The sequence below is a fragment of the Equus asinus genome, chromosome 10 (assembly GCF_041296235.1).
Source record: "Equus asinus isolate D_3611 breed Donkey chromosome 10, EquAss-T2T_v2, whole genome shotgun sequence".
Lineage (NCBI taxonomy): Eukaryota > Metazoa > Chordata > Mammalia > Perissodactyla > Equidae > Equus > Equus asinus.
The window spans coordinates 82,046,393-82,073,721 of record NC_091799.1 but is presented as its reverse complement, the minus strand read 5'-3'; the positions used below and the strand labels follow the sequence as shown (position 1 = coordinate 82,073,721).

The 27,329-nt window shown below is 40.7% G+C and overlaps 1 protein-coding gene across 2 annotated transcripts in view; it reads right to left on the bottom strand.

Annotated features, from left to right (window-relative positions):
• ADAMTS12 (ADAM metallopeptidase with thrombospondin type 1 motif 12) overlaps window positions 1–27,329 on the bottom strand; it is a 314,281-nt gene that overhangs the window by 62,937 nt on the left and 224,015 nt on the right. For both annotated transcript variants that reach the window (XM_014831237.3, XM_044779442.2), the window contains exons 14-17: window positions 24,356–24,476; window positions 18,470–18,714; window positions 16,505–16,643; window positions 22–148 (exon numbers count right to left, since the gene is read on the bottom strand). In XM_014831237.3, the coding sequence (XP_014686723.3) occupies window positions 22–148; window positions 16,505–16,643; window positions 18,470–18,714; window positions 24,356–24,476 (632 nt within the window). The remainder of the gene's footprint in view (window positions 1–21; window positions 149–16,504; window positions 16,644–18,469; window positions 18,715–24,355; window positions 24,477–27,329) is intronic.

Sequence of the window (27,329 nt, the reverse complement as noted above, 5' to 3'; positions counted from 1 at the left end):
CCAGCTGTTGTCAGCGGTTACCTGGGTGGACAATCCTTTTCATAGCACTTCTTCTGTCTCCCGTTGGGCTGTGTTTCTGGGTCACAAAATGTAGCCTTCACCATCCCGTGGCCCTGCTTCACACAATGGGCCGTCTGGCGGCGGATACCTGGGATCAGGAAGAAAGGGTCACACATATTGAATCCTGAGCCCACATGCTCCGTGTCAGGTGAGGCACCTGGTGATGTCAAGTGCTTATGGCTAATGGGAAAGTTGTCCATAAGTTACTTGGTTTTCAAAGTAGGGATGAGGAATGGAGACATCTCATTCACCCATGCTGCAGCTGGCAATGGGTGAAGAGATCTTTTTTAGGAAGGAATACAGGCAGTATAGGTAGACTAATATATAATCTAATACATAGATTAATTGAGCTTTAGACACAAGACTAACTCATATATGCCAGGTAAAAAACAAAGTGAGATTTAAATAATGAAAGCAGATATTATCACCAGGTGTTACAATTGCTACATTGTTAGTTTAATAAAGGAATGGAGGAGGTGGTGACTCTTATTTTTTGGGGTGAGGAAGATTGGCCCTGAGCTAAATCTTTTGCCAATCCTCCTCCTTTTGCTTGAGGAAAATTGTCGCTGAGCTAACATCTGTGCCAATCTTCCTCTATTTTTTGTATGTGCGATGCCACCACATCATGGCTTGATGAGCAGTGTGTAGGTCTGTGCCTGGGATGTGAAACCATGAATCCTAGGCCACTGAAGCAGAGTGCACAAACCTAACCAGTATCCCACCGGGCTGGCCCAGTAGGGAGTTTTATATTAGTTGGGGTTAGTAAACTCTCAAAGACCAGAATAAAATTCAAATTAATGTTGTGAAATTTGAGAGGTTAAGTTTTTTCAAGCAGAGGGTTTTGATGGCAGACATTGATAATACTGCTGCCTTCCAAAACCAGGTTGGAAAAGGGAGTAAGAGAAGCATGCAGGGAGTGGAGGGTCTACAGGCAAACCAGGCATATCTGTAGGCTGGACTTGACTTTGGATATATAGGAATAGCTAACATAGGGGCCAGCCCCACGGCCGAGTGGTTAAATTCTCGTGCTCAGCTTCGGCAGCCCAAGGTTTCACTGGTTCAGATCCTGGGTGCGGACATGGCACTGCTCATCAGGCCACAGTGAGGTGGCATCCCACATGCCACAACTAGAAGGATCCACAACTAAAATATACAACTATGTACTGGGGGGATTTGGGGAGAAAAAGAAGGGAAAAGAAAAAGATTGGTAAGAGTTGGTAGCTCAGGTGCCAATCTCTAAAAAACAGAAAAGAATAAAGAATAGCTAACGTAGGGCTTACCTTGTCTCAGGCACTGTTCAAAACTGTGTGTGTTTGTGCGTGCATGTGTGTATACATACATATATATATCTCAGACAAATATGTATATACACATATGTATATAAATATATATATAAAATATACTACCTATTACCTATTATGATATGTAATAACTGAAACCACACAAAACTTAATGAAGACAACACTATCATTATTGCTATCTGACAGATGAAGAAACTGAGGCACAATGAAGTCACACTGTGCTCTGCTAATTAGGACATGCACATCAGCTCCCCGAATTATGACATCATTAGCAGAGAACTTAGAGGAGTGGCCAGAATCTCATGGATTGAGAGCTGAAGGGACTGAGAGGAAGAGAGTCACCATCTCTCTTGAGAGAGCTAACACTTCAATGTTAAATGTGAAACACTGGGTGAGAAGACTGAAGACTGAGACCCCTAGGGACAGAGCAATCAGCTTGCACGAAGGTTGGCACCCTGAGCTCTCAAGGCATCCAGGCCTTGAGTGAGCTCCTTGGTGTACAGAACTCCAAAATTGAAGAGGCCACGAAAAAGCCATGAGTCCACCAAAAAGCTGGTCACCTCCCCAGTTTAGCATCAAAGACATCGAGGGGATTCCCCACAGCATCAGAGCTGGCAGGACCCACAATGGGGCCATCTCTCCTACCACTCGTCACCTCATGCTGGACCAAGGACTTGGTCCAGCCAATCGCCCAGGCTGGCTCGCATACCCAGATGCCAGAGACGGCATCTTGCCACTTAAAAATGTCAGAGGGAGTTGCAAAACAGTAAGTGAATCCTTTACAATGAATCAGCAATATTTTTACTGTTAAATAAAACAATATTTTATTCTTTTTGAAGAGATAGGTAACATTTCAACCACTTAACAGTTGAGTGCGCAAAGGAAAATTAACAACGTGTCAGAGTTTCCCTGTTGAATTAACGGTCATGGTGAACACTAATCTTCCATTCTCCTGGACCTTGAGTTCTCACACGACAGATACACAGCTAAGTCCAAATATTCTGACAAGGAGCCCCAACCCAGCAGGTGGACTTTCCCCATGTTATAGGAATGCCACACCCGACCAGGAGCTTCCTCCTCAGTTCTGGTGCTGTGTGTTCACTGGGAAAAATTTAATTAATAATTTCATCCTTTACCAATTTCTGGTTAAATAAATAAAACAAAGAAAAGCCAAGAGTCCTGGGTTCTGGTCTCTACTTTTCCTTCCACCCGTTTCTTGGCTAACTGCAGAGAAATGAGAGCAATGACATTCCGACTGTTTGAGGGCAGGAAGCTGAGCTAGTTGATCTCTGGAAGTGTCTTCTACATTTTAAAATTTGTAATCCACGAAGGGGAGACAAAGCTAAAGTTTGGTCACTGGAAACCTTGGGTAATGAGAGGATTCTGGTTAATATAATTTACAATTAGGAAATTATTTGGACTTATATTATGCAATATTATATTAGTTCATATTGCCATATCTCTATGGCACGCATATGGTATATGTACATGGTAAGTTGTATTTTCCAAAGATGGCTGCAACAATAACCTCTCACCCAGCATGCTCTTCTGCAATGCGACCATGCCATCCCTCCATCAAGACATGGTGTCTCGTTACTCTGGCCTTGGACCAAATGCAGGAGTGATGTTGCTTGAGTTCAGAGACTAGGTCATAAAGGGTCATGCAATGTCCATCTGATTCTTTCGGATCTCTCACTCTCGGCACTCTCCAGCTGCTAAGGCGTAAGAAGCCCATGCCCTTGGAGGGGCTAGGTACAGGCGCTCCAGTTGACAGGATCCCAGCCTTTAGTCATCCAGCCCAGGTGCCAGTCATGTGAGTAAAGGAGCCTCCAGATGATTCCAGCCCTCAGGCCTTTGAGTTACCCCCAGCTATCCTAGTCTTCCTAGGCCAGGTGCCAAACATCATGGAGCAGAGACACGCCATCCCTACTGTGCGTTGTCTAAATTTCTGACCTACAGAATCCATGAACATAATAAAATGAGGCTTGGTTTACCATATTAAATTTAGCTTGGCTTGTTAGATAGCATTAGTAACTGGAACAGCACTCAATAAATGCTAGCTTTCTTCCTTTCTCGAGTCAAGACCCAGATCTGCAATCCAGCTTGGTTTGCTAGTAGTCTAAACACTATTGATATTGATTTTTCATCTTCTCCTCTCCTGTGCTACACTTCTTCTGTTTGTCACTCCAGATCCACTCTGCACCTGCTCTGAACCCTGGGAAGTGGATCCTATGGACTGCTGTGGCTTCCAGTTGGGTTTGCGAAATGGAGACACTGTTTCTTTGGATAACTGCTCCCTCCCCTCACTTCTTCAGTCCCAGCCACATTAGCCTCAGTTCGCCCCACCCTCACTGTAAATGGGCAGGGGTAATGGATTACCTTTCTTAGTTTCCCTAAACCCTACCTACACCTTTCAAAGTAGCCAAGTTCAATTTGGGTGTGCCATATGTTTCCGTAGGGGACTCTGATTGATAACGGCTCCTTTGTAGTAAAAACTCAACTATTAATCTTGAGCGACATACTCATTAATTAACTCTGTAAACCAATTGCTGGAATAACAGAATCTTTCTTTGACATAGGCTATTGTAATACCTCTACGGAGGGGGTTAGAATCAGGTCATCCTTTTAAGGGCAGGGATCATGATGTAACAATGCAAACGCAGAAAGTGTAAGAGATTAAGCTCAATCTATATGACCTAGACCTTTTCCTGGAAATTAAAGGAAAAAAAATGATATTGGTTTTTAATTTGGTTTGCCTTTTGTATCTTTCTCCTACACATTGAACACACCCCCAAAAGAAATTTTAATTAATTAAACAGGCCAGTTAATCAATATTTTATCACAGCACTAAGTTAGCTGCTTATCTGGAAGTATGTACTTGAAAAGGACATTAAGTAGAAATCAATCACACTCCAAAACATATGAGAATCAAATTAAAAATGTTATTTTCAGGGGATTTGTGTGTGTGTGTGTGTGAGGAATATTGGCCCTGAGCTAACATATGTTGCCAATCTTCCTCTATTTTGTACGCAGGATGCCACCACAGCATGGCTTGATGAGCAGTGTGTATGCAGGTCTGTACCCTGGGATTTGAACCTGCGAACCTCGGGCTGCCAAAGTGGAGCATGCAAACTTAACCACTACGCCGCTGGGCCAGCCCCTCGAGAGATTCTCACTCCTTTTTTCTGTGTAGCAATGAAAATGTCACCATGCAGCTGTAAATACTTGGTAAATCTTATTGGATACTGGGAGTGAAAGATCAATTAAGAGCCTTTACTTTTAACAGCTATCTTCATACATCTTTAAATCTGATTATCTTAAGTGGAAATTATGCTTTGAGATAAAGAACAAGTAAAGTTCCTTATGTCCAAAAAGAAAACAAAACAATGACATAGCTCTTCATATTCTCAATATAATATTGAGACCATAAAATAGAGGGAGTGTTATATGGTTAATTTAGTTCATATAAGATTTTCCTGACTCCGCCACAACTAGAAGGAACCACAACTAAAATATACAACTATATTCTGGGGGGATTTGGGGAAAAAAATTAAAAAAAAAAAAGATTTTCCTGACTCAAAAATTCAATATAGGAAGGATATATAGAAAACAACTGAAAACTTAGCTTATTGTAATGACCTATGGCAAAAAAATACATTTTCTATTATTGTTAAACTTAAGATCAAAGATACTTAAGGCACTGAATATTTAACCACATCATCTGAAAGAGATTCAGAGTACTGAATACCCAGTCTTTAAAATACTGACAAAGAACAAGGTTTTTTCTTTATAACCATTTAAGTAAGTACAAGTTAGGCAATACAAGTTAAACTTTACATTAGCACATAAATTATACTTTTCCTAAAATTGGATATAACATTGATTTTTATAATGTAAGATAACAATTCTGTGAATCAGTTTTGGGCACTGTCACTAAAATCCCTCTAAATAGACAGAAATTACATTAACTTCACAAGAAGAAGGGACGAGCAGGGGTTGTATAACCATCTGTCCTGTTTACAAGTCTACCCTCACTCTACTGACTTTCAATTTCAGTTCCCACTAAATATTTACCTCGTTTTTTTCTTGCTCCTTGGCCCCTTCATCTTTGATTTCCTTGGTCAATGAGTTCAGATCTATGCTTCATAATGAGGGCTCAGTCAAGAAGAACTTAAGTCTCACCACTACAAGAGCTCAAACACACTGAAGTGTGTGTGTGTGTTCAACAACAACCACAACATCAACACTAACAACGACACCATCGGAATCAGAAAAGATTTTGATTCTTACTTTCAACACTTAGTTGCTGAGTAGCCTTGGGCAATCTTCCCACCCTTCCTCAGCTTCGTTTTCCTTGTCTTCAACCTCATGAGACTATACTATCAGCTTGTTGTGAGGATAAAAATGATGTATGTACCTTGACATGTATGTGATGTGTCCTGAGATGATGTACCCTGAGTCCTGGCACAGTGCTTAATGCATATCAGGTCCTTGAGAATATTTTTGTAACTCACTTACTCAATCATGGGGCATTAACTCCTTCCACAACTCTGCTTACTGAATGTTGTGACATTAAGATTGGCTTCACACTCTGAGACCAGGGAATAGAGCAAATCCAACTCGTCCAGTCCTCACACTCCTATGATGCAACATCCTTATTGCACACAACTGAGCCCTCACTTTTACAATTCACTTTTTTCCTAGCTCGAAAGGACACTGACACTGATTTCAACAACTACAAATATTAGTTGGGTATCAATTAATGAGGTTTGATTTTGTTATTATCCATTGCTGCAACCCACACATCTTAGAACACTGGTAAGACTCAAAGCCAATAGTTTTCCTAATGAACTAACTGCATAAATGGGCTGTCATGGTCAGGTGTAACATAAGAAATGCTCAAATAGGAGCACTGCTGGTGGTTTAAGAACGTCCAATGGAATTAGGTAGGACAAGGTTCTGTTCTACGAAGGATCCATTTTCAAAATTTAGCACAATCAAGAAGTATCCCTTCCTGCTTATAACTCCTCCTCTGCAGCTACTGGGTACAAATCAGGCAAAGCACACACTTAAAGAAAATCCGAGGCCTGCAAAATCTCATGAAACTCACGGGTTAACAAGAAAAGTGGGCAGTCAGCACTGAACAGGGCACACTGACCAAAATAAGCCTTTGTAGAAACAAACTGAGAAATCCTGAGAAAGTACTTTACTAGAGAACAAAACCAAGAGCCTGGAAATAAGGGAGAAACTAATCTCTGCTGGCTGCATGTGGTACAAATGGGATAGGACTGAGAAGACCAGTGGAATAAGAGACCATTAAATTAGGCACCTTAGAAAGAATTCCATTAATGATTCCACATGTAAGGAACTTGGAAGTAGCCACTCCATCCTTACAACAAGTCAAAAGCTGCACAGACTGAAATATCAACAGTTCTTCTTGGATACAAGAGAGGAGAGGGCACAGGGCCAACTGTTGTCCCCAAGACTGGAGAGACAGAGAGGTGAAGACAATTTCCCAGAGCAGAGACTCATGAGTGGACCACCACGGGAACCAGAATTTCACCAAATTAATGTCAGATACCAAACCACAGATCCATGAACCCTAGAAAACACCAAGCAGGATAAATGTCAAAAAACCTACACCTAGGCATATCATTTTCAAATTATAGACTATCAAAGATAAAGAAAAAAATCCTAAAAGAAGCCAGAAGAAAAAAAAACCCCTTACCTACAGAGGAAAAGGCAAAGAATTACATCTGACTTCTCAAAAATGGTGCGAGCAAGAAGACAGTGGAGTGAAATATTTAAAGCGTTGAGGAAAAAAATCCACCAACTTAGAATCCTGCACCCTGTGAAATTATCTTTCAAAAGTGAAGGAGAAAGAAAAACTTTCTCAGACAAACAAAAATTGAAAGAATTTGTTGCCAGTCGACCTGCTGTGCAAGAAATCTTGAAAGAAGTTCTTTAGAGAGAAGGAAAATAATATAGGTCAGAACCTTGGATCTATGTAGAGAAATGAAAAGCATCGAAGAAGCAATAAGTGAAGTTTAAATAAAAACTTCATTTTTCTTACTCTGAATTGATCAAACAGATAATAGTTTGTACAAAATAATAATGCCAAGAATATATTTGATCATGCATGCTTATGTATATATCATACATATATATATATACACTTATGTATGCTTATATAAAAGTGAAATGAATGACAGCAACAATACAAGGGATGGGAGGAAAGAACTAGAATTATTTTCTTGTTACAAGATACTCATATATCCGTGAATTGGTATGGTGTTATTTGAAAGTGGTTCTGGATTAGCTATAAATGTATATTGCAAACTCTAGGGCAATCACTAAAAAATAGTAGGTTAGCTACTCTGGCTAAGGGTTCTCATTAGTTCATTAGTGAAGAACAACTGGAAGGTTATCAGGTTTCCACTGTATATTACTTGTAGATTATTTTATATACTTATTCATATAGTACTATACAATCCTCATTCCATAGCATATGCTTAAAACCATCTCAACAAATCCTCCTATTATCTTTATGAAGTCCCACACTTAAAAAAAAACCTTTCAGATATTGTTAGAGATCAATATCTGGACTTGATCGATCCTACCTGACAATTACAGTGGACAAAGCCAGATGGATTAGCACCAAGATGAGTGCAATTTTAAAAAGTCAAAGTATCTGACTCTGATTTTCCAAAGAAGTGAATTTTGCCTTCTAAACATCAGTCTATGGTCACACATCAGGATCGGAGTGGCATATGTGCCCCTATTTATGATTCTCATGCTTTTTCAAGGTTATGTGGATGTATCTCAAACTATATGGTCACTTTGAACTTTTAGTGGGAATACAGTCAGATAAACCCTAGAAGAATTAGTTTCAGTAAACACAAATATCTGTTCTCTACATATTTATTTCCAACGAACACAATCTAGTTTCTAAGGCAGCTTGGAACAGATGGAGCAATCTCCAGGAGCTTTGCATGGTCTCTGGAGTTTTCAGTATCTGCCTTTTCCTACTAGAACATAATGTTCCTAAACAAAGGGACAATGACTAAATCCCAGAGAGAATTCAGCCAAGTGGGGTGGAGGGAAACTTGAAGTCCAGAGAAGACAGGAGAAAGTGTTCTCCCTTTTGTGCAGGCCACTATTATATTTATAGACCTAAAAATACAGAATAAAGGAGACCACAGAGCACACAATCGGCAAAGGCCACATTCAGAAGTGATGACCCATTGTCTAACAATAGTGCCATTACTGTGAGTTTTTAATAGGACACAGGGAAATTTTGTTTAGAATGTATTACAACTGACAGAGTTCTGTAGGACCTGGGGTGCAAAGGGGCGAAAATGTGGCTTTTACATTATTATGATAGTGATCTTGAGTTTTCCCAAAATATTTTTTATTTAATAAGGAGTCCTGAAGCTTGCTATTGAGACCAGCATCTGTGTCAAGCCATTTCTGCAGCTGTTTCTTTACAGGTAATCCATTGGTTGAACTTTCATGGTTGATCTTTTGATGAGTGACTCAGGTAAATATTTTCCAAAAAGCCTTCTGCAATGGATGGTAGCACTTGTTATTCCATTCCTTTCCACCTTTCCTCAGGGATAGCTAGTCCTAAATTCCCCCAGAGTCACCCCAAAGTCACTCCCCATGGACGAGGCAGGAGTGAAAGCAAACGTGACTGAGAAGACAAAAGAATGGAGACTGGCACAGAGAGAGGACCATGGCTGGTATATTCTGAGAGTCCTCTTTACCTCTGAAAAGTGGGCTGTGGAAAATAAGCTGGCTTTGATGACAATTAGCTAAATTTACAATATTGTCTTGCCAATGTTTCCTATGGATTTCTGATCTAGAACAAAGATAACAAAAATTTTTAAATAATCGAACTTAAAAAAATAACATCTTAGTGAATTTATCCTTAAATAGCCTTTGCTCCAAACGCACAAGAGTAATACGTAAAATATAAATATAGAAAAAATATTCAATTATAAAATATAAAGATATAAAAAGAGAAAATTAGGGGTCGGCCCCGTGGCCGAGTGGTTAAGTTCGCGCACTCCACTGCGGGCGGCCCAGTGTTTCGTTGGTTCGGGTCCTGGGCGCGGACATGGCACTGCTCGTCTAGCCACGCTGAGGCGGCATCCGGCATGCCACAGTTAGAGGGACCCACAACTAAGAACATACAACTGTGTACCGGGGGGCTTGGGGGAGAAAAAGGAAAAAATAAAATCTTCAAAAAAAAAAAAAGAGAGGAAACCAAAATGACACAACGCTAAAATGTAGGTAAACATCCCTGCAAAAGGGTGAGCAGACCTTGGCCAGAGGCAGACAGTGGTGCTCACGTGCTCAGCTCCAGCAAAGCTGGAGGACTTCAAGTGCTCCACGTGAAATGGGAATGACACCACCCTCATCACCAACTTCTTAGAGCCCCAACTCTTGATGAGTTTCAGGCCCGGGAAGGTGGCAAAACAAGGACTCAGCTTCTCACCCAGGAACTCCGCCAAGCTGCCTGCGGGCTCCAGGACAATTTCTGAAATATCTTCAATGTCACTATGAGCCAGCAATTCTGAACAACCTGAACAAGTCCTGTCCTGAAATGAAGTTTCACAGCGTGGTCAGGGAAAAACTGCAAAAACACTAGAAAGAGTGGGGTGCACAGAGAAAGAAGGGAGGAAAAGGGCATGAAAGAGAAAAAAGAGAAACTAAAAGGAAATCACATTCAAATCAAGCCTGTAAATTATAATTCCAAAATACATAAAAATTCTTACGCTAAGAAAGGCAACAAAATCATTACAGTAGGAATCCACTCTGGATGAAATAAATTTGATAGGGCAGTGCTAAGGACTGGATGTCCCCTCAAAATTCAGAGGTTGAACCCTAATACCAGGGTGATGGCATTGGAGGTGGGGACTTTGGGAGGTAATTAAAGTTGGATTAGGTCATGAGGGTAGGGCCCTCACGATGGAATTAATGCCCTGATAGATGAAGAACCTGCAGCACAGAAAAGCTGCACAAATTACAAAGTTAAAATCTGGCTAAGCTGGGATTTGAATCTGAACAGTCTGGTTCCAGAGTCCATGATCTTAACCCATGAGGGCATACCAATAGGATTATCTATTACTTAAGAGTGAAGAAGGAAGTCATGGGGCTGGTCAAAATTTTATACAATTGCAGGAAAAAGCTGACCGCATTTTTAAGGGAAGGTGGTGATCCCTCAATAGAAGAAATAACAGAAGAAAAAATAATGTGAACGAATGAGAAAAACTCAAAGTGGGAAGGAGAAGGAGTACCTTTTGACCCATACGGCCAGGGAGAAATGTGGAGAAAGACTGAGGATGAGCTGCCTTCATGCATAGACCACACCATGCCCACTCTAACTACTTGACCTGTGGGCAACCTGCCTTTTAATTCATGTGAGGGTCCTACGTGAGGACAGGAGCACGAAGGGAAGAATTTCCCTCAGCTAACCAAGGTAGAAGCAGTGGGAAAATATCTTGGGAAGCAAGGACAGCAATGTACACAAACTACTGTTATTTTTATTTTATGCAAAGTTGCAGAGAAAAAAAAAAGGGAAAGTAACTCAACTCATTCATGAGGCTAGTATAACTTTGACATCCAAACTGGGCAAGGAGAGTACCAGAAGAGAATATTAAAGACAGATCACATTCATGAATGTAGATACAAAGGTCCTAAATAAAATATGAGCAATCAATAGTGTATGTAATATACATACAAATTTATATCATATTAAGTAGACTTTATCTAAGGAATGCCAGTACAGTTCAGTAGTGGAAAATATATTCATGGAATAATCAAATTAGTAGATTAATGGAGAAAAACTAAACGACCATCTCAGTAGATGCAGAAAAATATTGGCCAGATTCACTACTCAATTATAATGAAACATATTATAAACTAGGAATAGAAGGGAACTTATTTTCCCTAATAAAGATCATCTGAAGCATTTCTGTTAAACTAAGGAGAAAGGGATGGATGCCCTTTATCATCTATTGTCATCTATTCCATTCAGCATCGTATTAGAAACCCAAGTCAGTGCAATGAATCCAGAAAAACAAAAACGAGGCAAAATGATTGGAAAGGAGATAAAACTTTCCTTATTATTAAACAATACAAAAATTTGAGAAACTCTACTGACAAATCGAGAACTAATAGTAGAGTTTGGCATGGTTGCTGGATACAAAATTAAAGTGCAAAAATCAACACCATTCTTATACTTATCCAAGGAGAAAATAACAAATAATTCTTAAAGAACCTGAGTAGAGAGATACTGTGTTCATACACAGATAAACTCACTGTTTAAAAGGTATCAATCTTCACATAAATAACCTATACATGAAATGCAATTCCAACCAATATCCCAATTGGGATTTTCTTGGAATTCAACAAATTGACCCTAAAATCTAATGAATAAGCAAAGGCCAAGAATAGGTAAGCAGATGCTGAAGAGAAAGAACTTGGGGAATTTTAAGAGCACTTCTTATAAAGCTGTAGAAATCAGAGAACTAAATCCATGGAACAGGATAGGAGCTGGGAAACAGACTCACATCTCTAAGCAAACTTGACAGACGCCAAGGAGGAGGGGCTGTTCTAGTCAGCAAATTTGGTTGGAATAGCTAATTATTCATCAAGAAATTAGGTCCCTACTTTATACTACACACAAAAGTAAATTTAGGTGGTTTAAACTCCTTATGTAAAATTAAAAATATTAAAACTTTTAGAAGAAAATACAGTGTCATCATGACTTTGGGATAGGAGAGTATTGTAGTTAAGACACCAAAAGCAGACTATGAAGGGAAAATTGATGAAATTGATTATACTAAAATTATAACACTTCTGATTAACATGAGTTCTGCTTAATGTAAGTAAGACAACATAAACCAAGTTTAAAGGACGAGCAAAGACTACAACAAAGGCTTCTGCTTTCTCTGTTCACAGCACCCTCAGGGTTTTAGTAATTTCTTCCTGGTGACTCTAGGCCAAATGTAACACCTAATAGTTCCATTCAGTCAAGAGTTAGGTCCCAACTTAATAAGTATTGATGGCCTAACCACTTAGTAGCCATCTGAAAAAAAAAAAAAAAACAAGCAAATTGAAAAAAATAATAATATTCTTGTTTCACTTAAAAATTAACTTACTAATGAGATGTGCCATCCATTGGACACTGCATAACTTTTAAAGTCTTGGAATGAGAGTAGACACCATATTTCCTGTTCTGCACTGATTTTCACGGAGTACTTGATTTTTATCACGAGGTACTGCACAAAGACAGGATGTCATCGAAAGAAATGTAGGGTGGTCGAGTCTTGAAACTTTGAACTACCTTAAGCTAGCAGTTCACCTGATGTCCAAGAGATGTTAAATACTGCTGTGTTTTCCTTTAAAATTTCTCTCCGTTTCCCTAGAAAATTTAAAATACTTCATGGCAGCCCTTTAAGTTCACTGATTGACTCATACGATAAGCACAGACTGTATGACCCAGGAATTCTACTTCTAAGTACATAAATTACAGAAGCTCAGACACTGAAGGAATAAGGCAATAATTATAAGGTGTTGATTACAACATTGCAGAAATGTTTATAATTGCAAAATAGTGAAACGTATAAATAAATTGCTGTATAGTCATACAATGGAATCGTACGCAGCCCTTCAAGTGAATGGACTAGAGCTGCTTTCATCAGCGTGGATTTATCTCAAAGCATAACGCTGAGTAAAAACAGCAAGATGAGGAATGATACATGCAGTACGATACTATTTATAGAAAGCTTAAATGCCTGAGAAACAATATTATATAAAGTATATGGCTATACACATGTATAATAAAAGCATTTAACCTCTCAAATGCATGAGAATAATACACAGTGGTTTCATGACCCTAGTTAACTCTGGGATAAAGGACAGGGAGTGGAGTTAGGGAGCGCTCTTCAAGTGTATTTGTGAAATTTTTTTTCTTTAAAAAAGGAAGATTGAAACAAACATGAATAATGGTAAGATCTGATAAAGCTGAGTGGTTGGTATATAGGAATTGTTATTATGGTCTCCATTTTGCTGGGACATTTGAAATATTTCCCAGTGAAAGAGTGTAAAACTAAAATACTACAGTAACAGTAAAAACAAAATAAATGAAATAAAATGATGGCTACTACCAGTTTGCAACTCTTTTACTATGGGAATCAAGTTGTTAATTAGTTTTTAACAGTATCATAATATTTATACTCTTTGAACCTTAAAAGTCCATCTACAGATTAACATTAACAAGATCCTTCTTTACATGAGCCCAAAGATGCTCATCAGAAGATGATGATCGAGGCCAGCCTAGTGGTGCAGCAGTTAAGTTCACATGGTCTGCTTCAGTGGCCTGGGTTCGCTGGTTTGGGTCCTGGGAGTGGACCTATGCACTGCTTGTCAAACCATGCTGTGGCAGGCATCCCACATATAAAGTAGAGGAAGATGGGCACAGATGTTAGCTCAGGGCCAGTCTTCCTCAACAAAAAGAGGAGGATTGGCAGCAGATATTAGCTCAGGGCTAATCTTCCGCAAATAAATAAATAAGTAAGGAAGATGATGATCAATGAGGAATTGGTTAAAAGAATTTTGCTTTGTCTTGTCAGTGAAACACAATGCATCCATAATAAAAGCGATGGCTACGAAGATAGAATAACACATGGAAAGGTACCCATGTTATAGTGTTAAGTGAAAATGTATGTGTGTAAATGTAAATAAATAGATCCATACACACACAACTATATACAACTATGACTAAAAGAAAGAATATTGAAAGGCAATAAAGCAAAGTCGTAAAGTAGATGTGTTAGGGTGCTGACTTTCTCTATTTTTAATTTTTCAGTAATGTATTTAATTTACTTTTATAATATAGAAAGTTTTAACTTAAAATAAAAATACATTGCCGAATGAGTCAGTGTTTCACGTAGTCTTCCGTCTTTATATTTAGCAACGTGTGTCCTATGTGCATACTAGCATTTCATTCTCTATGAGAGTGTGGAAGTAGATATGCTGTCTGTCTTCTCTGCCAGAATAAGAGAGCTCACTGTCACTCCAGTAGGCAGTGTGGCTGACATCAGGTGAGCACGTGGACACTGTGACAGTTCCCTGATAGTTCCAGTTAAGGTTTAATAACCAGAATGACGTTAGCCCAGGTAGGCAGAGGTGTTGCTAAAGGCTCAGGCTGCATCAAAACCAAATGGCTGATTCACATTTGGTAAGGATGTGTCATTTCCTGGCTAACTGCCGATGTACCTTTTGATCACTGCACAAATCAGCCACTTCTCTTGATTTCTGAAATACTGCATGTGTAATGCAAAGAGTTAATCCCATGTTGAAATAGAAGAGGGCGGATGGATGTCTCCTGTTTCTTGAGCAGCCCCTGCCCCGGCAGGACTGGCTGAATTCCACTCCTTGGTATCCCAGGACAAAGAATATAAGCCTAAAGCTTAAACCTACATTTCACTGAAAGAAGAGAACAGAGAGGATGAGAAATGGAAAAAGTATTCGTACCCACAGAACTGATAACTTCATTTTCCTCACAACTGCTCCTCAGGGAAATACTTTCACCACTTATTTTCTGCTTAAATGGCTTTTGCTTCTCCATGAGCCCAGCCTCCCTGGGCAGTAGGGGCAGGACACTTGGAAATGCTAGAGGCAGCAGTGGGAACAACAGGACCGACTCTTACGAATGCCGCTTATGGCTGTTGCCACAGATTGTATCTCTGACCTAGATCGATTTCCAGAGGTTTAAGATTTTTCAAAACATCACACATTTTGAAATGAACACATGATTCCTGTGATTTCTAAATGTTAACCCTTGGTTTTCTGTGCTGAAGGAGGCAAAGAAAGAAGTTGGTAATACAAAAATTGTTTCTAAGGTCAATGGGGTATGACTCAATGTCTGTCGCTGGACCTCTTTCCAACGACTGCCTCCCGGGGCGAGGGGCGGGGGGTCGGAAGGATCCAGTGAACAGGTGGTGCAGAGACAAAGCACGTGAGAGGGAAGGCTGTGGAGGGGTAGACCATGTCCTTGTGGCCACGCACTCCTTCACTTTTATGTACTTTGCTACATCGCTGATTCTGGTGCTTCACCCTATAGCAGCCCTAGTAGCAGTTACAGGCCAGAGGCAGAAAGTTCCAGAACAGACTTAGACATGATCTGAAAGGAAGAAGAAAGGCAGAGACTTTGTCATATGGCACTATCAAAGCCCCCAAATGGACGAAGAGCCCCATGGACCTGACAGGCCCCGACCCCTGCCCTCACAGGCCTTGGCAAAGTTCATCTAGCCCAGACCTGAAGACAGTCTGTCTCTACTGATGTTCATGGGCTCCTTTACAGCTCCCAGACTCTTTTTGCAGTTAGATTGTGCCCACAGGACTAAAGCCAACCAGTGAAACATGAGCAGAACCATTTGGGTCACTTCCAGGCCAAGGCCATTCATAACAGTCAGTCTGCCTCTTCCATATCTGTTTTCCCCTCTGCAGCAAGCTGAAAGCCATGCATTTCAGATGTCTTAGCAACAAGATGAAGCAGGGCCACCCAGCTGCACCGGATTTCGAATGGGTTAAAAATAAACCTTCACTGTGTTGACTTTCTAAGATTTCAATTTCTTTGTTACTGTAGCAGAACGTATCCCGTCCTAATAATCAATCCAACGCTTGATTTTGTGAGAGAAAACTACTGTCCTAGTAGATATGAAAAATTGGCAAACTGGACACAGAGAAAGAACTCCGGGCTGGGAATCAGGAGGCTGGTTATGGTTTGGATTCGGCCATGATTTACAGTCTGCCTTTGGGCCAGTTGCTTGACTTTTGTGGTCCTCAGGTCCTCGACCAGAGCAGTCATCTTTAACTCTTTTGGTTTTGCTTTTTAAAAGACATGTAACCCCTTCTTCAAACAAAACCTTTCTGAATGCCAGTATATAAAGCTGACAAAAGAAAAACTGCCTCTCTCTTTAGAACACGACCACACATTCATTCCCCACAGAGGCCTCTGGGCCATCTCTGTGGGACCCTGCAGACCCACAAGGCAAACCACGGGCTTAGACTGCCTCCATGGCCTATTCTGATGCTGACATGGGTTCCTAGTGAGAGAAGCTGTTTCTCACCTGTCCCACACGTCACACTGCACTCTGTCCAGTGGCCATACTGCCAGAAGTACACCAGCTTCTCCACATCATTGTCAAGGCCATCTTTCCGGATGGTGTACTCATACTTGATGCCAGGGTTAGTCACCTGGAATAGAAGCTAAAAGGCAAGAAAGGAGTCATGTCAAACTCTTTCATGACTTGATACTGCAAACCACAGTCCTGTAAAAATACCATATAATGTCCACCGTGTTAAAGTAGCTATGGAGGCATGCATTGGAACCAGTGCCATTAAATGGACGCATCTCCACCTCTGCCTCGACTTGCACCTATACGTCTACTTACATCTCTATCTATCTCTAATCTCCTCCATTCTGTTATTGCTTGACTGAATTCCCATGGGAAATCATGGGTAGTCTAATCATATGCAAATTACTTTGGGGGAATGGCGAGGAGCGTCCTTTCCAACAATAGGCTGGTAGGTCACCTTGTGCCTTCGTGTACTTTACTAACTTTGCAATCATGGGTAATTACTTAATCTCTTTGTGCCTTACTTTCCCTCCTACAAAGTGAGGATCATAGTATGACCAATAGGGTTGTTATGAGTGTTAAACAAATAAATAAATGTAACAGCATATGATTATAACAGTGCTTGGCATGTAGTTGGCACCCAATAAACATTAAATTTTATTGTTGTTGTTACTTTATGATGCTCTTCTCTAGCTCCTGGGCTGATTAGTTCCTTTAAAGTGGATAGTTCTGGGATAAAAATAGTCATGGGTTTTGGCCAAGGCATACTACTCTTGAGATCTTCCCCTCACACCCCTCTTCTACAGGCAACCTACTTGCCACACGTTTAAAATGAATTCATCTTAAACTTAGAGGTGGAGGATTGGTTGCTGCACAGGATTGCAGGTTCCCATACGTAATAATCCTCTCTCATGTGGGCAGGAAAGATGTAAGGCCTCTTGACATTTATGGATCATAGCTGTCAAGCTTTGATCCCCCTCTAACTTCTGAGTGTGGTTAGATCTGACTCTCTCTTGGCCCATCTGTCATCCCCAACCTGCTTTGCCTCTACTGGTATAATTATTCCATTCCTTTTCTGTAGTTCTCTGTCAACATGAAACACAAATTACACATGCCTTTGAGGAGCACATCCTACACCCTAACCCCTCTCTCCTCCAAGAGTTTCACAAAGTCAAATCTTTTTCCCAAGGAAAATCACATAATAACAGGTGAAAGACCCATGTAAGATCCTCACCACTGCTGGAAAGTGATGGGGTTCAGGGCAGGTCACCCCAAGATGCACCATGCTGGTATGTGGATTATTTTGAGCTGAAGAAAATAAAGACTCAGAAGACTCAGGAAGAATATTTGACTTTCTCCTTCTAACTCCCTAAAAGAAATTTAAAATAACGGCCTGTCCCCAGGACAGGCCATCACCATAACCCAGTCTGGCTATGGGTAGACTGGGAGGATTCTTGCTAAGCCCGCTCTTATCCAAGTTCTATTTACCAAACGTGGCTTTTCCATTTCCATCTGAGTTCTCTTCCTCCCCTTTGAAGTCCCAAATCACTACCCCAATGCCATAAGAACCTTAAGGAAAATGGGGGAATTTTCCCACTTCCCCAACAAAAGCTACTTGGAAATTCATGTCACACTGACATAGACTAATAGCATTCTTTCTACACCTGAGGAACAATCACCCTCAAATAAACAGCCTGTGTCAACCATACTATAAACTGAACTCAAACCTCCAAATGGATGGTTTTAGGGCCCCTGACATTTTATTATGAGGCTTTCAACAATTTCTAGGCAATAAAGGATTAATACACAAACTAATATCTTGCTTTCCACCTTGTTCCTTGCTAAAAGAAGTTTTAAGGATTCTTAATAATTGTTCCCTGGCAAATACCTTGGAAAAGAAAATTAGAAAGATCCTAACTAATAGACATGTCAGCAGTTTCCTCCCTTCTGCATTACCTGGATCCATACTGACTCATTGGTGGGACCTGTGGCTATCAGTTTCTCCAGGTCTCCTTTCCTGTCATACTGAAAGATGGTCCCTGCTAGCTTGTAGTTCCCATTCCACTGAATAATAAATCCTCCATTGAGGTAATATTTTTCAGGGTCTTCACTCCTGATGGCCAGGAAGTTTCCAGCTCCCTCAACCTCCATTATCCGTATGTCCCTTGCTCCTTTTGGAATTAGACCAATGTCAACATAACCTAAGGAGAGAAGATAGAATAATGAAAGAGGCATGAGAGCTGAGCCGAACACAATCTATTTCTGACCCATGGTTCACCCTCTTCCCAGCATCCTCATCATTTAGTCCCCTTGCCTTCCTCCTGGGTGGTCACTGGGACTGGTAGAAGCACCAATTAGGGGGAAGTTTAAAGACCTTGGTCAAGAGCAGAATTCTCAGGACTTGATCAGGACTCAGGATGTAAACAGTTTCGTAAGGAGAGGTGATATAAATGCAGACTGGACTCAAATGCTTTTGTAGTTGATCCAGCATTTAGTTTTCTATAATTTTATATTGGTAGTTTAAAATTTTACAGCCCCTAGCTAGTTTCTCAATAGCATTTCTGCTTCCCTATTGTTGCTGCAATCAGATTAATCTTCGTAGACATTGCACTGGATACATCTTTTGCTTATCCTCATTGCCGGCAAGTTCAAGGCAAATTTAGAAGTAATTTAATCGTAACTTAAATGCCTTAAGAGAATCCTGGAGCGAATCTTAGAACTATTGCCACCTGGAGCTCTTGAATACAGCTTGTGAAGAGAAACTCAGCTCTGAGCACAGCTTTTTATATTGCTGGACAATTCTATTCATTAGAAAAGGTTTTTTTCTTATATTTTGCTGAAATATGAACTTATATTTTACTCTCATGTGTTCTAATTCAACCTTCTGACAAAATACAGAGGACATCCACTTAAAAACGATGATTAGTTCTAGGTACAGACATATCCTTGCTTACTGGTTGTTGTGGTAGGAGACATAGTGGGGAGAAAAGGAATTAACACATAGTGGTCTCCTCTCTTTGCCAGACTCTATGCTAAGCACTTTATGCATTCATCCTATTTGTGCTTCATAAGAACCATCACCTCAGAAAAGGGACAGAATGAAAAGAAGCTAGACTTTGGGGATGGCATTGTCAAAGAAGTCCTGGGGCACGGGAGTCAGAACACTTCTCGAGTTCTAGTTTCTGCATTGTTGCAAATAAGCTCTTTTTCTTTTCTTAGAATCACCTGGAGGTCTTCTTTTTTTTGTAGGGAACTATTCGCCCTGAGCTAACATCTGTTGCCAATCCTCCTCTTTTTTTTTCCACCCCTAAACCCCGGTGCCTGGTTGTATATCCTTGCTGTAAGTCCTTCTAGTTCTTTAATGTGAGCTACCACCACAGCATGGCAACTGACAGATGAGTGTTGTGGTTCTACGACGAGGAAGTGAACCCAGGCCACCAAGTGGTGAAAGTGCTGAAGTTTAACCACTAGGCCATCAGGGCTGGCTTGCAAATGAGCTTTTGCAATGTTCATCAATGAAGGGGCTTGAATGAGGTGATGTCTGACCTCCCTCCCAGAGCAGATATTTGATCATTTCGCCCTTTTCTAAGCTCAACATTCTTTGTTTCTTTAACCTTTCCATATAAAACCTGGTTTTAAGACCCTGATCACCCCAGTCATTTTCCACTGGCTGTACACTAGGTTTTTTGGCCTGACAAGCAAACCCACATCTCTGTCACTCGAAAGTGCCCTGACTCCTCCCTCTCCCTCAGACACTAAAGTAGCATGGGGTCCTGGGAGCTAAAACCTAGGGCTGGCCAGCGGGAGTGATTTGCTCAGAAGCTGGGTATAGACCACAGCCTCAGCCCCATTTTTCAAACTGCCAGCTCCCATCCAGAAGAACCAAAATGTAGGTCTTGCAGTACTTGATTAAATTCCATTTGGCCCTCGCACACTTGCCTGAGGCAGTTGATTAAAACTACTCATTTATAACTAGCTCAGGAAAAATATTTATCACATGTAACTGAGGCCAATGCAGTTCTTAAAAATGCCTTTGGAGTGTTGCTACCCAGAGGCATTTTCTGACTTAGGATGTCGCATGCCTTCTCATATCAGGACTTATGCAGGAAAATTAACTGGCATTACGTATTATAGTAATCACCTTATCCCTTGTTTAAAAACAAGCAAAGAACAAAACAATGAGAACTACATGGAAAAAAAAAACTAAAAGAGTTTGCTTTTTACCTTTCACTTAAGAGAGAAAATCCAAAGTTAGAAATATTTATCATGGGCAGATTCTGCAAATTGAAAGGGGAGGTACATCAAATTTAAAATAAAAGCTTTCAGTGAATATAAGAGCTGCTTTTGAAGAGTTTGTAGACAGAAGATGTAAACCAAGGGAGATTTAACTATGAACAAAAGTAATACATATTTGTAATATACATTTGCAAAAGAATACCTAGAAAGAAGTCAAAGTCAAAGGATAAATTTATGGTGACTCGGAGTTAAAAAGAACCATGATAACATATCTACCAGACTCCTTTGTGCGCAAATAAAAGCCCACAGCAGAGAGGAGTGTAAAATAAAAAGTAACAGTTTCCATTTTCCTCCACCCCAGTCTTATGGCCCAAAGATAATTAGTTATAAGTTTCTTGGATTCTCTTCCAAAATCTTTCTTTGCGTGTATAAGCACACATACACATAATTTTTTAAAGTGGGATCGTGCCCTAGGTAGTATTCTAATTATTGCTTTTTAAATTTAATATATCTTACAAATCTTTCCATATTTTTTGAGCCTTTCAACAATTGCAAAAATGACATAAACCCATTTATTTAACCAATCCACTGTTAATGGATACTTAGATGGAAGGGAATGGCTACCAACCTCTTTATCTAGAAAATTAGGAAACTGAGTTCCCAAGAGAGGAAGAAATCTATGCCGCATCACACAGCTAGATGGAAAATCTACAAACCTCTGACCAGGGGTTGCCAACCAACTCCTAAGATAGTGTTTTGAATGAAAAAATGAGGTTGGTAGAACACAGATGAAAAAAATCCCCTTGAATGTCTCATCCTCATGGGTCTTATTTACAGAAATGAGAATCATATTAAAAGGTTGTAGGGGTGGAGAGTTATTGAGATATTTACTCTGTGTTAAAGGGAAGGTTGACAGGGTTGGTTAGAATATCTCCAAAGTAATAAAAATGAAGAATATCTTCATTCAGCAAATCACTCTTCTCCTATCTTCCCCAGTAAACGTGAGCCACTTCCACTAGCATTAGCAGAAGTAGGAAAACATAATCTTGATCTCAAAGAATCAGAAAGTGACCCAAACTTAATATTACAATTTGGGGTTTACAATATTACAATTACAATATTGTAACAATATTCATACTACAAAAGACTTGACATTACAGCTAAACCAGTGGCAGGACATCAAGGAGAAAAAATGTCTGACAGATGTTCCATCAACATAACTGTAGAACAGTTAATGATTTGGTGTCCTTTATTTTCAAAGGAATGTGGAATCAACCTTAAGAAAAATGAGTGCTTATTGAATACCTACTATATATATAGACCATGTTTGCTGATTTGGGGTTGGGCAGGGTGAAGACAAAGCCTAAAAGACAAATCAACCCTCATTTATAATTGCAGTAGAGAAAAAGAATAAAACATAAGGCGAAATAAGGCAGTGATACAAGATAGCACAGAAATAAGTACAGAAAACAACTATATATCAGGTGTCTTCGAGGAGAGGAAGTAAGTTCCCTCTTTTGACTTTGGCCCTCACATTAATTGGCCTACTTCATTTCACAAATTTTTGCATCACTTCTTGGCCTCATTCACATGGTGGGTGGTAGAAGCCTGGGTCTTTACAATGGCACGAAGCAGAGGCGGGACCCAGTGAATGCCCCGTGGGTGTGTGGAACACAGACCACCTAACTGGGTGCTGCAGAGTCTAGAGTGAGCACTCGCTGGATGTCCCCATTGTGCTGGGGCTGGTGGTGCCAGAGGACTTTGAGGAACCTGTCAGGGAACAAACAGTCTAAGGCTGACACCACTCACTGGGTGCCAAGAGCCACCAGAAGCCCTCTAGGCAGCAGATGGGAGAAAGAACTGAAAACACAAAGGCATGAGGGATGCCAAATGCTCAGTGGTGGGTGTGTGGCCAAAGGTACTGAGATTTCTGAGGCAGGCATGGGGGTGGGAGGGAGGCTCAAGACGCTTTTGGTCCCTTTTCTTTAACCCCCGGGAACCAGAGCAGAGACAAGGACCCAGAACTAAAGGCCGATTTCCTAAGAGCTTAAAAGACTAAGTGGTAGAGATCTGAAAATGAAAACTCTGCTTTTCAAAGGAGTTACCATAATGTTAGGAGTACAGCATATTTGATGCCAAAGATACGAATCGCCACAGATAAATAAAACTGAGGGTAAATGTAGAAATGTGATTTTAAGTGTGACTTTGTAATTCAAGTAAATAAGGTCACATCTAAATAACAGAAAATATTTACGTAATACCTTTGTAAAGACTGAATAAACATTAACTATCATCGGATGCATGATCATAAGCTTTAGGCATACTAGGTTATCACTCACATCCCTAATGAGTAATGCAAAGGATATGTTTAAGGCATAATAAAGCTATTAATCAAGGACATGAAATATAATCCTCTAGTGAAAATTCTAAAGGGCAGAGCAAGCATTCCATTTTATAGTTTAACCTTATAAATTGAATAGTCAAAGATCAAACAATAGGGATGGAAATTAAACAAATTTAGATTACCCACTGTTACGTGTACTAGGGAAAAATAGGTCATTTAATCAACATACCTGATGTTCTCAGGATCATATGTAGTAACTCGTCCTGGCTGGTAAGCATATTTAGGACAGAGATGCTGCTTTGCCAGAACCCAGGAAAACAGTGCCCCAGTATATCTGGAAGGGCCCCTATCACTTCCTGTGCCCCTCACCCTACCTCACCTACCTGAGGCGTCACCCCTCAGGCCCTACCTCAGTGTGCACACTGGACTCCCGCCTCCCAGTACCTGCATCTCTTTGGAATCCAGAGAATTAAGGTGACCCCACCTCCCCAAAGGAGCCGCAAGTGATGACTACATCTACAGCTCCTTGCTGGCACCAAGGGACCACGAGAACTATTTTAACTGGAGACAAATCTGCAGGAGTCATAGCTGATTTGGGTGAGGGTGGACTCTCCACTCCCTGAGGATTATCAGTAGCTCAAAGCTGCACAAAGGAAAAACCTCAAAAAGGTAATCATGGGAAAGGAATAGTAGAGTGTGGGTAAGGAGGTGGGTGTTAGGTGGCAGAAGCCACCTGGAGAGCCATAAGGGACCACTAGGTGGGACCCCCCATTACAGGGAGAAATTGGGAAGAAAAGCTAGCTGAAGCAATCCTGCCTTACCTCTCCTTTAGTCCTGAAGGTACACCCTGATTCTTCTGCCTTTACACCCACTGCTGGCTTCTCTGCCCTCACTTAGAGAATGTGCCCTTGTGTCTTCATCCTTCTCAGCCAGCTTTTGAGCTCTTCTCTCCCCCACTTCTCAGTCCATTCCTATGCCACGGGCCTTCAGTGTGATCCTCTTCCAGGGATCACACTCTTACGCCTGTTCCCGTGGGCAGCCACCAGGCCAATGTAGACCTCTATCCAGTTCAATCTGATGCTTCCTGTAATTGGTTAGCAATCAACCCCTCTCCTAAAACTGCCAAGGAGCCCTTATCCTTTTGTAGTGAAGGCTATATTCCACTTTGAATTCTTTGAAAGTCACAATCTGCTTAAGAAAATAATCAATCTTGCCCTCCATTCTCAGTCCCCTGTCACTTCAATTATTTATTTGTTTGTTACCAGATCCTTCTTTCTGTTTAAACATCTTCCTCACAGTCTGGCAGGCAGAGCCGTCCCCAAGGCACACACCACAGCGATCCTCCGTGGCGTTGGAATCGATCTCATAGTCACAGCCGACCATCTGCAAGGAAGAGAGGTTGAGGATGAATGAATGACACAGGCAGGAGACGCCACACCTGCCTTGGACTTCTGACTTCTCTTTTCCCCCTTTGCTCTTGATGACACTCAGGCTGGGGGCAAATATAAAAACAAATGTTTCCTTTCCTAGTGGCAACCAGAGGAATAACCAAAGCATCCACCAATGATTGTAACGAAAATACTTGCTTAAAGGAGAACAAGGTACACACTGAGTGGGTCTCCAATTTCTCATTAGTCAGAGGTAAAATTGAACACAGTTCCAAAAATTTAATTATGGAAATGTCTTGGAAGCAGAGTTGATGGAGCATCAAGTCCCTTTCAGATGTGAAAACCTCATGCCCCCTCCTCTCTAGTGAGATCTCTCAGGGGTGATGTAATTACTCCACCAAAAATTTGGTTGTTCAACCCCTTTATATTCCTCACTGGGATTATTCTCTCTGTTTTCTGTCTGAGGACAGCAGGTGAATCAGCAGCCATCAGAGAAAAGCAAGCTTAATGCTGACACTACTCCTGTCCATGAGGGATGAAATCTATGACCTGCAGATCCATCATCAGACCCTTCAGAGCCTCCCATAACCCAGCCCCTACTGAACTTCACACTTAGCCGTGTCTCAGCCATCCTGACTTTCCCTCCAGCTGCAGAGGAAGAACTGGCTGTTCTGTCTCTGAGCCAAGACCTAATCTTGCTCCTGTGCTCTGGACCTGATCCCTTCCCAGTGTTCTGTCCATTGGTCTTCCTGAATCATCATCTCTCCCTTCCAAGGGCTTCCTTCCCCTCAGTCATCAATATGACCAAGTCTTTCCCACACTAAAATTCCAATTCTGGAAAAGGAGAGCAATTAAGCTTGGGTGTTCTGTAGCATCAGATACCAAAGAATCATGACTCTTAGGTTGAAAGTCATGAAACGTGAGTTTCAACTGAGCTTCTCTGTTGCCTGCCTTCTTCCAAGGCCTGTGCTCCTCATCACATTTCAGTAGTAAAAGAAAAAGGGCAAATGACATCATATTCTATTAATCATATTTTTCTTTCCTGTTCGGGAAGAGTTGTGGCCAGGTATTTTTTTTTTCTCTCTCAAAGATAACTTCCTTTCTTATTTTAAAGCCACCTCAAATCTACTGAAGGGAAGAACAGTTCCCTTTAAATATACCTTCCATGAGCTAAATAGAGAATGAATGTCCATTGACAGAAAACAGCTCCATTCCTCAGGTTAATCATCTCTAATTTCCTTTAGGTCCAAAGACTATGCTACTTGATCCATTTGGGGGAAAAAAAAAGTGCTAAGAGATTAAAAAAAGAAAAACAACTTAATCATGCTAATCACAACAGAAAGAAAAGAAATTGCCTGGATGCGTGCCTTCAGCCGTTATGAGTAAAATGCCAAACTTTCTCCAGTGATATGTTTATGTCAAGCTTGAGCATCCTCTAATAAGCTGACCTTTACAAATTATATTCCCAGTGACCTTCATTCCTTCACTGCTTTGGAATGAGCCAGGGAAACTTGCTCTGAGACATATTAATTTGAAAGTGTTTTTAAAAATCTCTATCAAAAGGGGATAGATAAAAAATGTGAAGAATAAAGGAAAGAAAGCTAGAAAAACAAATTCCTTGAGCCCGCCTTTCTTCTCTAGTAATATTTGCCTGCATACGGGGCTGGGGAAGAAGGCACACACGTCCCCATTAGGCTGTCCCACAGCATATTAAATGAGTTCTTATGGAGACTTCACCCCATTGCTTCCGCCATCAGCCGCACACAGTACAATCAACACTGAATGAAGTATATAACAGAAGGCCCATGAAGGCACCAGCCAGTCCTTGTCACTCATCAAACATAGTGGCTCTCAAGGGAAATAAACAAATGTCACTCTCCTCTTTTATGCAATGTTCTCTGGCAACAGGGCCCACGACAAGATTGTCTTTCTGCCTTCAGCAGAAAGCACTGAAGAGGTGGCTCTGCTACTGCTACCAAATGTGGACAACGGTGCCAGCATGGCTCTCCTCTGATGTGACTCTTATGATGCCAGACAGCACCTCATGGGGAAGCAGTTTTGAAAAAAAAAAGAAAACCACTTTAATTTCCCATGATATCATCCTTTCTTTCTTTAAAAAGCAGCTTTATTGAGGTATAGCTGATATACAAAATACTGTACATATTTAACGTGTACAACTTGATGAGATTGGACTTACACAGACACCTGTGAAACCATGACCACAATCAAGGTAATAGACATATCCATTACCTCCTTGTGTCCCTCTTTTTGTGTTTGTTACGTAAGAACACTTAAGATGAGATCTACCATCTTAACACATTTTTAAGCGCACAATAACAGTATTGTTAACCATAGGCACTATGCTGTACAGCAGATCTCCAGGACTTACTCATCTCACACTAAAACTCTCTAATCATTCAATAGCTCTCTCTATTGTTCCCTCCCCTCAGCCCTTGGCAACCATTCTATTCTCTGCCTCTATGATTTTGACCATTTTAGATTCTCATACAAGTATAAATATGCAGCATTTGTCCTTCCATGATTGGCTTCTTTCACTTAACATAATGTCGTCCCTGCTCTTCTATGTTGTCACAACTGGCAAGATTTCCCTCTTTTTTAAAGTTGAATAACATTCCACGGTATGCATATACCACATTTTCTTTAGCTATTCATTTGTTCATGGACATTTGGGTTGTTTCCATATGTTGGCTATTGTAAATAACACCGCAATGAACAGGGGAGTATAGATATCTCTTCAAGATCCTGATTTCAATTCTTTCAGAAATGTACTCAGAAGTGGGATTTGTGGGTCATGCGGTAGTTGGATTTTTAATTTTCTGAGGAACCT